Genomic DNA, 12,039 nt, shown 5'->3' with positions numbered 1-12,039 from the left:
CTATACCCAACAAACAAAATACATTTTTTTAAAGATATTACACACTAAAGAGCAAGGAACAAAAGGACTTTATGTACAGACTGGGAGATTACACCCCGAAACTAGCAACTGTGAAAAGGATTTAGTGGTCACAGTAACTAGGCAATTCTGCAGGATCTCCTATGCCAGAAGAGCTTATGAAACTGCTGAGTATATGAACAGAGGGCGAATAAGAGGTGGAATACTATTTTAATCACACTCAGGCATTAGAGATTGACATGGGAATACAGGTGAAAAATTAGAGTGTGCAGAAAACAGACACAAAAATATTCAATAGCAGTGGAAGAATGAGTTAGAGAAAGGCTTGGAGAGCTCAGCTTTTTACATTACCAAAAAGTCTAAGTACTGACTTGACAAGAGCATATAAATGGTTTTGCAAAACAAAATGAATATTGGTAACTAAAGAGCTCCTTAATCTAGAAGAGAAGGGCAAAAAGAGACACAGACACTCAAAACTGAAGCCAGATTCAAAGAGGAAATAAAGTACATGCTGTTAACAGTGAAGGTGATCAGCCATTTGATCAAGCCAGCAAAGCATGCAGTCAGCCTGTTTGATTCAAAACCTTCTGCCTTCCTCAGGAAGGTGCAGCAGCCAAAGACAAGTTACTGAGCGCAGTTTTGGAACAGGCAGGTGAAACTTCTGGCCAGAACTACACAAGGTGTCAGAGGAAAAGACCTAGTAGCCTTAAACCTGGGAAACAGATTTCTCATCTCCCTTTTCTCTGTCCAGTTGGTACTCAAATATGGAGTGATCATCATGCCATGGTAATTATATTTCCGTGATATGCATTTGGTAGCTTTTACTCTTGCACTTCTTATTTTCCTTACGGTAAAACTCTAGGCATTTTAGGAGGAGATTTTCTAAGCAGCAGGGAGAATCCAATTTAGATACTCAACGGGCATAAGAAAAAGGCATTTTCATACACTAGGTAGCTTTGAAAACTTCATCTTAAAATAAAGACATTATTAAATGGGCAAGGAAAATGAACCAGTCATATAACTTACCCAAACTACACTGTGAATTAATATAAGAGCCAAAGGTCCTCCTTATTTCTAGCCTTTATCACCACATATCTAAGTGCCTGACAATTCTGAGCATATTTATCATCACATCATCTGTGCTATGTAGAAAACTGCCATTAGTCAAGTTTTGACAAAGCAGAGCTGAGGCAGACAGAGCTCTGGTTCTTGTACCACTATCACACAGCATAAATAGAAATATTCACATTGTGTTGCCCTTGCCTGATGCATTTACCCAGCCAAAGGCAAAGATTCTAGGTCAGAGCTGGACTTCTCAGCTGGAGTAGAGCTGTTCATCAGCTTGCTGAGCTCTATATATTTGGAGCTAGCACTAAGTCATTTCTCTACAGTGTAATGAGCAGTGAATGTGTAGACTCCCAGGAGGGATTCATCCATGGACATACAGGCAAAACTAGATACAGACTTGGGAGATCTGAGTTTACTTATCTATGGCAGAATCCTTCTGCCTTTCTTCATAGATTCATGTCTTCTTGTCAGACTCTTAGTCAACATCTCTGTTTGCCATTAATTGTATGTCAAGAAGTGTCTAACAATCTGATTAATTATTGTTCCTCAAAACTGCACACCCAAGGCTCCTGCACCCTCCAAACAATATTAAGCTCTGGACAACAAACAGCATAAACTCAGCTGTTTGGAGCATCATCATCATGAAATGTTTGGCAGACTCTTTGCAGTGTGTGGAGGCAGCAGCAGCAGCAAAAATGCTCAGACCATTGCTTTCTTTTGGCATGACAGTAAAAATAATAAATTGAAATTATCCTAGAATTTGTTCAGTGGAGTGCATGGAATCTCATAGGGTTTTATCTGGGGGCTGACAAAATAATTCTGGGTTATAAATTCAAATTCTTCATGAACAATGGACTAAGGTTCACAAATTTTTACAATGGGAGTACAGAGTAAAATCTTTTCTTTAGAGTACACATTTTAAAGTACAAAGACCACAAATTCAAAAATTCTTCGCGTCTTGGGTTTTAGAGTTTTTTAATGTTGTTCATCTTCTTTTGGGTTCTTCTTCTAGTGGCTGGCAAAATTTGGTGTTTACATAACGTAACCTATTTTGACTCCATGGTATTCTTCTACGTGAAGCAGTCCCTACACAAACTCTAAAACACGTTCTAGGATACTGATATTCCTGTTCTACAAAACTACATGAAGCTCTCTGTTGCTCATCCTACAAAATTCAAGCTAGCATTTTTGTGTATATGCAAGTTAACACAATAATCACGTACAGTTTATTATATGAAATGAATGTGGTCAATGGAAAATCATATAATCCCGTGTTTGAAGCACTGAGCTGGAACTTGGCAGAACTCCAGATTTTGGGCAAGCCACACAAGCACTCTCTGCTTGACTGTCCAAGTCTACAGCAAAGATCATGATTATCTTCCAACTCCTTTGGTTTAGACTGAAAACTCTTTGTGGTATAATATTTAGGACAACAGGACACCCTCTCAGTTGAGGCCTCAACATGTTTGAACAGTACCAACACCACATTTGAAAAATCAAAATACTTGTTTTCAGTACACGGTTTTCTTTCAGTTTCTCAGAAGTGGGGCAGAAGAGGACCTGTGCTTCAGTCAGAAATGCCTGCAAACTTCAGATGTCTGAGATAGCATGCCTTAGTTCAAACAGTTCTGGTTTTGAACTGCAGCTTAGCAGACTGCGCCGGCCTCCTAAGGGGCTCTGTGACATTCCACCTGAAAAGAACTGCAGTGTCCTAGCAGATTCAATTCTCATGTTCAAGAGAATTATACAAAAATCAGCTCTAACTGCAAACAAGTATCAGACACAGGCCCACGTGGCCGAACGCCAACGGCTCGCTGCTGAGTACTAAGACTAAGCCAACCTGACCAGCCTCAGACCCACTACAGGATGTTTCCCTGGATTTGCCACCATACTGATCCTTGATATGTCACAAATTGCGTCCTCTCCAGAAGTGAAATTACCTTTAAATTTCATGTAGTGCAAGTCTAATAACTTGGACAGGTAGCCTTTGAAATGGTTGCTCTGTGGTGCCCAGGTACTTGTGGTATTAGCTCCGAACAGCTGCAGATTTATGGGCTCAAGCTGGTGTCAGATGCTCCCTGTGGGGATTTCTAATGGAATGATGTAAATAAATTCACCTATAGCATGTCTGTAGCAAAGGAAAACTTACCTCTGTTTTCCCTTTACTTTGACAGGACCTCCTGGTGTCTTCATCTGAACCCCATGCTGTTGCCTGAGAAACCAAAACGCACAAGTCACACGACAATGCCACAAACCACCATGTCTGGAGACTCCCCAAAACAAGCATCTCCAGAAATTTATACAGCCCAATTTACAAGGTGTTGTGATAGTAAACATGTATCTCGCTCCCACTGTGCTCACAGTGCACACAAATGATAAATAGATGAAATGTCCAGAGGCAGAAGCAACTGGAATGTTAACAGAGGTAAGGCTTTAATTTACATGTAAATACAACTTCTGATCATCATTCAACTGGAAGGTCCAAGACACAAGTCCCATATGCTGAGTCCTCACCCATTTTCAAGGAGGACAGTGCTGTATAAAACCACCGGCCTTCATCACCAAAATCAAAACCTTCCCAACGGCAAACCCAGTAGTTGCATACAGATGTGGTGGTCCTCTCAAATTTACCCTCAAGATTATCACCTTCTAAATAATCCTGCAGTGACGTGAGCCGGATAAAACAAGAACTGTGTGCAGACAGGCAAAACCCAGACAGACGAGAAGTGTGGAGAAAGGCTGGATGGTGACCGGTGATGCCAGAGAAGTGGGGCCAGATCCTGAGGTGGAGTAAAATGCTGGGGGCCCAAATTGACTGAGGACTGCAAGATCTGGACCAAGAGCTCATGGGACCCCCCCCAGTCAGCCTTGCATAACTCCTTCAGAGCAAAGCGGCCCCTTCCTTCACAAGGAAAGTCAAGACCAGCAAAGCTGTGTTATAACTTCTAGATTTAAGAAAAAATCAGAAACATACCCAACCGTTCTGTGCCCTCTGCATTTTTCCTCCCTTCAGTACTTTTTAAAAATAGTTCTAACAAATTAAAGCAGGTATTGTTAGCTGGAGGTGAAAATACATATAAACATCCATACTATACATAATACATCATTCTGTGAACAAGAAAAATAGCTTTGTTTCACAGGGAAAGGCCATGCTTGCAAAGTTCAGATACAGATCCAAAGCTCCCCTAAAAGAGCCAGGATTTCTTTTTTTTCCCAGTCCATTACCCACACAGGAAATGGCTTCAAAGTTTGGCCCGGATCTGAACTCTTCTTGAACTTCTTCAGTGCAGCCAATTTTATTTTTTTTAAAACACTAAGGCTTCCATCGAAATTGTCCCCTTGACACTTGACAGGATAAATCCTGCTTTTTGCAGGAGAAAGACAGGAGACTACCAAGGAAAGGGGCTGAATTCCTCCCCAAAACAAACAAACAAACAAACAAAAAACCCCACCTTGGTTCCATGAAGATACTTGCTCATAACCACAAGAAATACTGCCACCACCCAGGAAATGCATTTATATATCTAACTTTTGGAGAAGGCGTATTTCTTCCTCACTCCAAAAAATGCTATCTTGTCCGTCTGCTGAAAATCCAGTTCAGTTTGGCTTAAGTAAAGCTTTATGAGCACATGCAAAGGTTTGGTGGGAGAAGGGAAGAGCAGAGATCTTTCCCCGGGAGTCGCTTGGGAAATACCTCCCATGCGCTGCAGTCCAACCCAGGCTGAAGGCCAAAAGCTCGTGCCTCAGAAGTGTTTGTGTGAGAGCTGGGATAAGTCCTTGCTGGAAAGGATCATTTAGCCATATCCCGAGAGGGGATATGTCATCAGATGAGAAAGCTCGCTGCGATAAGCTGTTACAGAACAGCAAGAAATTTTGACTGGCAACTCCCAGGAAGCCTTGACATCTGCAAAACAACTACACGGCGGCGTTTTGATCTCCAGTCCCAGCTCTGGCCCTCGTTCATCTGTCCACAGCGGTTTCGGACCGTGGATCAATTTTTGAGAAGCTTAATATAAAACAACTCCAGAAAAGAGATCGCTTATGAGGTGACTCTTTGTTCCATTTCAGGAACGGGGACAGAGCGCTCGCCATTATACCGCCCGGTTTAACTTAACAGTGCTTGACAGGCCAAAATGAGAACAAAAGTCGTAGGTTACTACAGCGATCAGTGCTGCTTCTCTGCAAACACTCCGGCTCCTGTGGGACTGTAGCAGAGCAGCAGAAGAATCTGGGCTCCTCGGGGACACCTCGCTCTTCCTGCCAGACACCTGCACCGCACGGCTCTGCGGCACGTCGTAAACACAGCTCGTGTCAGAGCACCGATCCCCTCCAGCTATGTTCTTGGTGCGAAACTCTGCGTTTCATTAGGCAACAGTGCCCTTCAGCTTTCTGAAGCACCACCTTGATGAGTCTAGTGATAACAGAAGTTCTTGGTGATGGCCCAAATTACAGGAACATGTTGTTTGTGACTGCACCATTAGTCAGGGTGTACTTCATTAGAGCTCAGAGGCTAATTAAGCTATATGGCAATCCGGAGCATATTTTACAAGTCTCACAAATCTTTGGTGGGACAGGGAGAAACTAGTCTGAGGGCTGAGTAACTCCAATGACCTCTAGTGACTCAAAGAAAATATTCATGACCCTGCAAAGAACATCACGTCGATAATAAAAATATAATTGCAGGGCCAAGCAGCAAATGTGTGTTTAAATATTGTACTTCAGGGTATGAACATGTACCAGCCAGCTGACCCAAAGCCTAGACAAGTCCTTCTGCCAGGCTCTCAGGAGCCCTCATACATCTGTGGTCATAGCCTTTGGGTTGGACCTGGCGAGAAGTCCTGGGCAGCCTCAGATCTCTGAGCTTGGCGCCTTTGCATAAGCTTCCCAGCTTTGTCTGGTTTCTTTACTTGACTGATCGGCTGTCTTTTCAGATCCTACTCCAGTCATCTCTGTTGTCCTGGGCTTTCTGTGCAAACTCCTATGTAATGCTGGAGCTCTGCTTCCTGCATCTCACTGGCATGCTCAGCCCAAGCCTTTCCTCCCCAAATTAAATTATCGTCCTCTCCCTTAGATTCTTTTTGCCCCTAACTCAAACTATATCCTGGTCATTCAGCAGAGAGACCTTCGGAAATCTCTCTCTTATGGAGTACATCTGTGTGCACCCATGTGTTTCTCGGTGTTGCAGCCACCTGCTTACACTTGCAAAACCCTACAGCACTCTAAGGGATGCTTTTGCCTGTGCCTCCTTACCTCATCTTAATGCTTCTCAATACCCAGCTCTTGCATGCTGACTTAGCTGCCTCCCTCTCCTTTCCTCATCTTCCTCAACAAACCAAGTGAAAACTATTTCTTTTTACTGCTGAAAGCTGCCTCTGCACTCTTGGCTGCGGTACAAAATGTATCCACCAGACGTTTTTGGTCACACAGTTGGGTCATCATCCTGAATTTATAATTTGTTTTCTCAGTTGTCTGAGCCATTTAAGTTTCCTAGCTCCAGAAAACATATCTGGGATTATTTTTGTATCTCCTGCTACATCTGCCCATCAAAAGCAGCAGAGTGGACACCTCTGGACCCATGCAGTGAAAAAACAACTTTTGATGGCATGGGCCATGGAAAACAGCCTGGATGAAGATATTACAAAGCTGGCAGCAAGACTACAGACAAATACAGGACAGTATGTTCTTTCTCCTAGCTCATTCTCTACCTGCTACATGCTTAAGCAACCAAGCAAACACATTTTTAGGTTGACAGGGTGGCAGGACATCAGCAGTTCCTCCTCTTACATCCTTACCAACAGCACTCCAGTTCCTCAGCCAACCTCCTTACAAGCTCTAGAGCATCCCTTCCCTTCTGCATCTCCCATAGAAATGCAGCTTGTAACAGTGTTCCCAGCCACTTTGAGCGCCTCCTCTACAACCACAAGGTCCATGTGCAGAATGGGGGAACACTGGACTCAGATGCTGTATGAATGAAACAAGCAGCACAGGGCTGCAGCTGCTGTGTAAGAGAAGAGCCACGCAAACCATGAGCAGGACTGCCCAGCCATCTGCGCAGATAGGCACGAGAGTGCTACCAACTTAGTCTCTGAACTGAAAACGCAATTAATGTGCCTTCCATTCAGCACATTTGCATGGACAGCTGCTTCTTCACATCCATCCCTATGTCTGTTCTTGAGCTCTGTACAGGCTCTTTTTTTTTTTTTTTATTAAAAAAAAAGGAAAGGAAAAAAAAGAAGAAAAAGGGGGAGGAGGCATGTGTTATTTAAGCATTTTTAGGAAATCACATGAAGGAGAACAATTATAGTCACACAACTATGTGTATGCACATGGTGCAGCACTGGCCAACAAGAAAATTGACAGAAATGCACCACAGTGGCTACGCTCAGTGCATATCTGAGCATTCAGATGCTACACCCCGTCACAAAAAGAAAGAGAACGTCTCTCCTACTAAGTTATGAGCATCACGGTTTGCTCCCAGTTCAGACTGCAGATCAACACTGATCTAGAAATTCTAGCTCATCATAAGCCATCAAATCAGTTATTCAGTACACACTGCTGAGAGAAACTTTCTAGATACATTTATTTAATTACCTGCACATCCCAGTGTTGGCATCCAAAGTACCTGCCTGTCACTAGCAAGTCCTGTTATCAATAGGTATGTGCATCCTCACATGCTGATGTGAAAATCTTCTCAACTTCTATGGACCAGCTTTTACATTCAGGCCAGCAATTTATAATTACTTCAACCACCACATGTGAGTTTAATAGATTAAGCATACACTAATCCCTGCACTGTACCTAAACAACAGAGGTTGCTGGAGGTTTTTGCACAAAACCTGAACACTGCTTTAAAACTAGAAAGTGAAGATTGGAATAGAATAGGTTACACGCATATTTATTTGGCAAATTAAACCCATTCTTAGTTTCTAAACTCTCTTAATATAAACCTATCCATCTGTTACCAACCTCACTCCCATTAAATAAGTGCTCTGTACAAGCTACCGGCAGCCTCGCATGCCTGTAGACAGGCCAGGAATCATGCTGTTCTCTCCTGTTATGGGGAAAAAGTGTAACGCAAAAATGTACACGGTGTATGTTTGGAAGGAGATGAACAAACAAGTACAGGCTTACGGCAGAAAACCAGGAACTGATTCTGTGAGAAGCCCAGCATTTTCTCCCAGGTACTGAGCTCCTCAGGTTCCTGCTGACGGTGGCAGCAGCAGCAGCGCCGTGTCCGCCAGCCTCAGGCCTGCAGGACTGCTTGCAGCAGGAGCCTCCACTTCCATCACCCCTCTGCAGAGCACGCAGGAGGCTTCTCGATCTGCCCGAGGAGTAAGAGGTGATTTTGGTTCTCCGCTTGTGCCGTGCAGGGCACCCTGGCCGGTCTGCTGGTCACATCACCCTTTGCTGAGTTATCCGTGAGGAAGGAGGGCAGGAGGTGCTGTGGGATGGCAGCCGTTGTGCACTGGAGACCTGAGCTGGCAGAATCGTTTCTTTCGCTGTGTATTTCTTTATGTCTTCCTTCCCAATAACTGCACAAGGCACTACTATGTTGAGAGAAACGTACCTCTGGAAAGAAAGACTTGCTCCAAAGGTGGCTTCCTGCGTTCCTTACACCAGCCCTAAATCTGTATTTCTTATATACATTTAGAAATTGCTCTGTGATCAGCTCATCTCACAGCAAGGTATGGAAACTCTTCTCCAAGTCTGGGGAGAGGGGATTATGAAGGGACCATGCTTCTACACTGTATTTTAATACCTGCCAACTTCAATGGACATATTTACATGCCCTACTAGGCCAGTTTAGCTTAATCACATACTTAAGGACTTTGCTAAATTAGGGTGCAGGACAAGTCCTTTAGGCAATGACAATTCAGAGGCCACTTTATTTCCCTACATGATGTCAGCCTTAGCCTTCTCATCCATACTGATAAACATGTATTGTACCTCTAAAATGCAACCCATAGAATTCTTGCTGATAATGACAAATCCATATTTAAGTTTATTTCTCTGTTTCTATATACCTTGCAGTCTCCACAGAAGACAGCACCAGTGTTAATCTACCCTCCCCCAGGCAAATTCTACAGCATTTCGAAGAAATTGGTAAGCACTGATTCTTACAGCACTAAGAAATAAAAAGCTTTCTGAAAGTCATTTCTATAGGCTGGGTCCAGAAAATTCATGAAAAAGTTCTTGTTTAACTTAGGTTTCTATTAAGCATACTGTAAAAAACATTTCTACATCACTTTAGTTACTTCTTCCCTATTAAATCCTCCAGGACTTCTCCATAAAGACCTGTTGCCTCAGTCTAAAAGTGGAAAGTGAAATTCCTTTTTGAAGCATTGGCTTTTGTTTCTCAAGGACGAGGCACATTTATAGCGCTCCATAAATAATAACTTATTGAAATCCAACTTCTTAATAATAGAGCGCAGGAGCTTAATTCCCTAGAGGCCATTTCTGAAGCTCCAACGCAGGTAATTTATTAAAACTGTGATAAACATGCCTGATAAACAGATAACTAATACCAAAATGACATAATGGGAAGCTTCAATAAATAGTTCTGCTTCATCGTGCACTACGCACGTTGCAGGTCACCACTGCGTGCAGTGACAGGTATGAGGGATGGCCGAAGGATTTGGTCAATTTGAATGGGGGGGACTTGGATGAAGGGAATTGCTCGGTGTTTCATCAAATTAATTGATTTCCCTTAAGTGATCTGAGAGCCTTCAGGCTGCAGTAAAACTCAAGCTCTAAGTTCAGTTTAAACGAAGTACCCAACATGCACATCAACAGCCGGGCCCAGCTGCATGACTCTGCTGGAGTGGCTGGGCCACGACCATCTGGGAAGGCCTCAAAATGTAACGCTCAGAGGACAAAGGCTGGCAAACAGGCAAAAAAATCAGCGGGTCCCAGTTCCCATAACCTTAATCTCAGGATCAGATCTTTTCTCTGTGAACAAACATCAGGCTCTTGCTGTCCTGTGATGGATTTTGGCCTGGCGTTCATAGATTGCTGAACCTACACCAGACCAGATGGGGATGCCACGCTCTGGCACAGTAAGGAAGGCAAAATTCATCAGAAAGAAGGGCTTTCTCCTTTTAACAACAGATCTTAGCTCAGTTCCAAAGGACACCATTTTTTGGTATTCACGTTCCCCTGTATCTCACGGACTCTTACCACATCCTGAGCCATGAGAAATGCAGTATCAACAGGCTCCAGTTCCTCAGCCCCGGATCCCCAGCTGCACAAGGATGACAAAAATGGTGTACATCTGCACCCCTCGGATGGGGAGGGGAGCTTCCAGGACTGACTGTTTTCACTCCTAAGCCTCACCGGTTTAGAGACGAGCCTGTCCTCCCACCTTATGTTCTCTAACTGTGCGCACGTCTGGACTGGCCCCTGCCAGAACTGGGGCTCAGCCTCCTCGCAGGCAAGCTCTTCTGCCTTTGATCCAGTTATCCCAGCCTGATGAGCCACTGCACATCACCTCAGTCGTGGCAACTCTCTCTGCTCACACTTCTGTCCTGTCTCAAGTGCAAAGTAAAATGCTTTAAATCTCTCACAGCCTCCCTCCTGCGCTGGGAGCACATCCCGGCGACACAGGGCTCCTGGCGAGCAAGCAGCGAGCTCCTGCCCCAGAGAAAGGGAAATGGGTGGAAGGGTGCAAAGACACTGGTGACCTCGTCACACAGGGAGCGAAGGGTGTGCCTTAAGAGATGCTATACCTGGACTGAAGGGCTCGTGGCAGCCAGGGATGATGCCCAAATTACAGGTTTTAGCAACAGATCGGATTGCAGCGCTGCCTATAAGGGTAAACGAAACAGGAATACACACTGTGCTGTGGCTATATGCTGAGCGTACACCAACAGCAACATATTTATGCAGCAATGCTAGATGAACATGCCCAGATGTTACTTTGGAAGAAAGATACAGCTCTGGAGAACAGAGATAAAGATGGCACTGGATTTCTGTTTCCACTATCTACTATTTGTATTTTTATCGTTCTATGTAAAGAAAAATGCCAGGCTCAGGCAATGATTTCATTTTGCTGATGATGTACTTCATGTAGCTTGAAAGCTTAACACGGCAATGATTTAGTTGCAAGTGCTATATGGGAATACTCACCTTCTCTTTGAAAACTTAATCCACTGGATATTTCTATTGCTTTTAAGTGTGCAAAAGCACGGATAGGGCCAAATGCAAATTGACAGCCTTAGTTAACGGGGACATTTGGCATGCAAAGTGAAAAAAGACCTTAAAGCTCTCGCCTGTAGCCAGTTGAGAATGAATGACAACACCCAGAACTGGAAAACAGCACAGAAGATGTTAGTGAAGGATGACTTACAGTGTTTCCTATTACTGAAGATCAAAAGCATACAGAAACTGAGAGGAGACTTTTAGCATATTGGGTAATTAACATCCACAGTGGAATTTGGTTTCTTGCCATCTCACATTCACTTTATAGCTTATGACAACAAACATTTACTAAATATACTGGAGATTACAAAGATGTAAGATTATATGGTAAATCAATAAAATAAATAAAGAAGTTAAAATATACTCAGTCAGAAATGATTAAAGAAAAATTCACTGCAGTCAAGAACGGGTCAGGAATCCACGTACAGCTGATCCGTGTGAAGGTGTGGTTGGCACTGGCCAGGTGGGCACCACCCAGCGCTTTCTCACACCTCCAGCACCGATTGTTCTGTAAAGAACAGGTTTTGTATTTTTTTTTCTTCAGTAGCTACAAAGTACAACAAGCTATTTCTAAGAAGCCACTAAGAATGGAGTCACAGCAATGGTCGCCTTTGGTAAAGTGGGGACAATTCCTCCTTCGAGGCCCCTCTACCGCCAAAAGATGTCCATCTCCACCCCTTTATGTTCTCTGGCAGAGTCGCCATTCACAGCTAAATCCCTCCTTCCTCTTTGTGTGCTCCACTGATGGATGTGACA

At 43.7% G+C, this 12,039-nt stretch overlaps 1 protein-coding gene across 8 annotated transcripts in view; it reads right to left on the bottom strand.

The window, feature by feature from the left end:
• Window positions 1–12,039, bottom strand: part of SEMA5B (semaphorin 5B) — a 270,791-nt gene that overhangs the window by 82,489 nt on the left and 176,263 nt on the right. For all 8 annotated transcript variants that reach the window (XR_013954042.1, XM_080601339.1, XM_080601337.1 and 5 more), the window contains one exon: window positions 3,236–3,298. Coding sequence is in view for 7 of the 8 variants with exons in the window: in XM_080601339.1 (XP_080457465.1) it covers window positions 3,236–3,298 (63 nt within the window). In the remaining variant the exon portion in view is untranslated. The remainder of the gene's footprint in view (window positions 1–3,235; window positions 3,299–12,039) is intronic.

The sequence above is a fragment of the Anser brachyrhynchus genome, assembly GCF_964034855.1.
Source record: "Anser brachyrhynchus genome assembly, chromosome: 7".
In the NCBI taxonomy this organism is placed as follows: domain Eukaryota; kingdom Metazoa; phylum Chordata; class Aves; order Anseriformes; family Anatidae; genus Anser; species Anser brachyrhynchus.
Note: the sequence above shows the minus strand (reverse complement) of the source record. Positions and strands in the feature narration are given on the sequence as shown.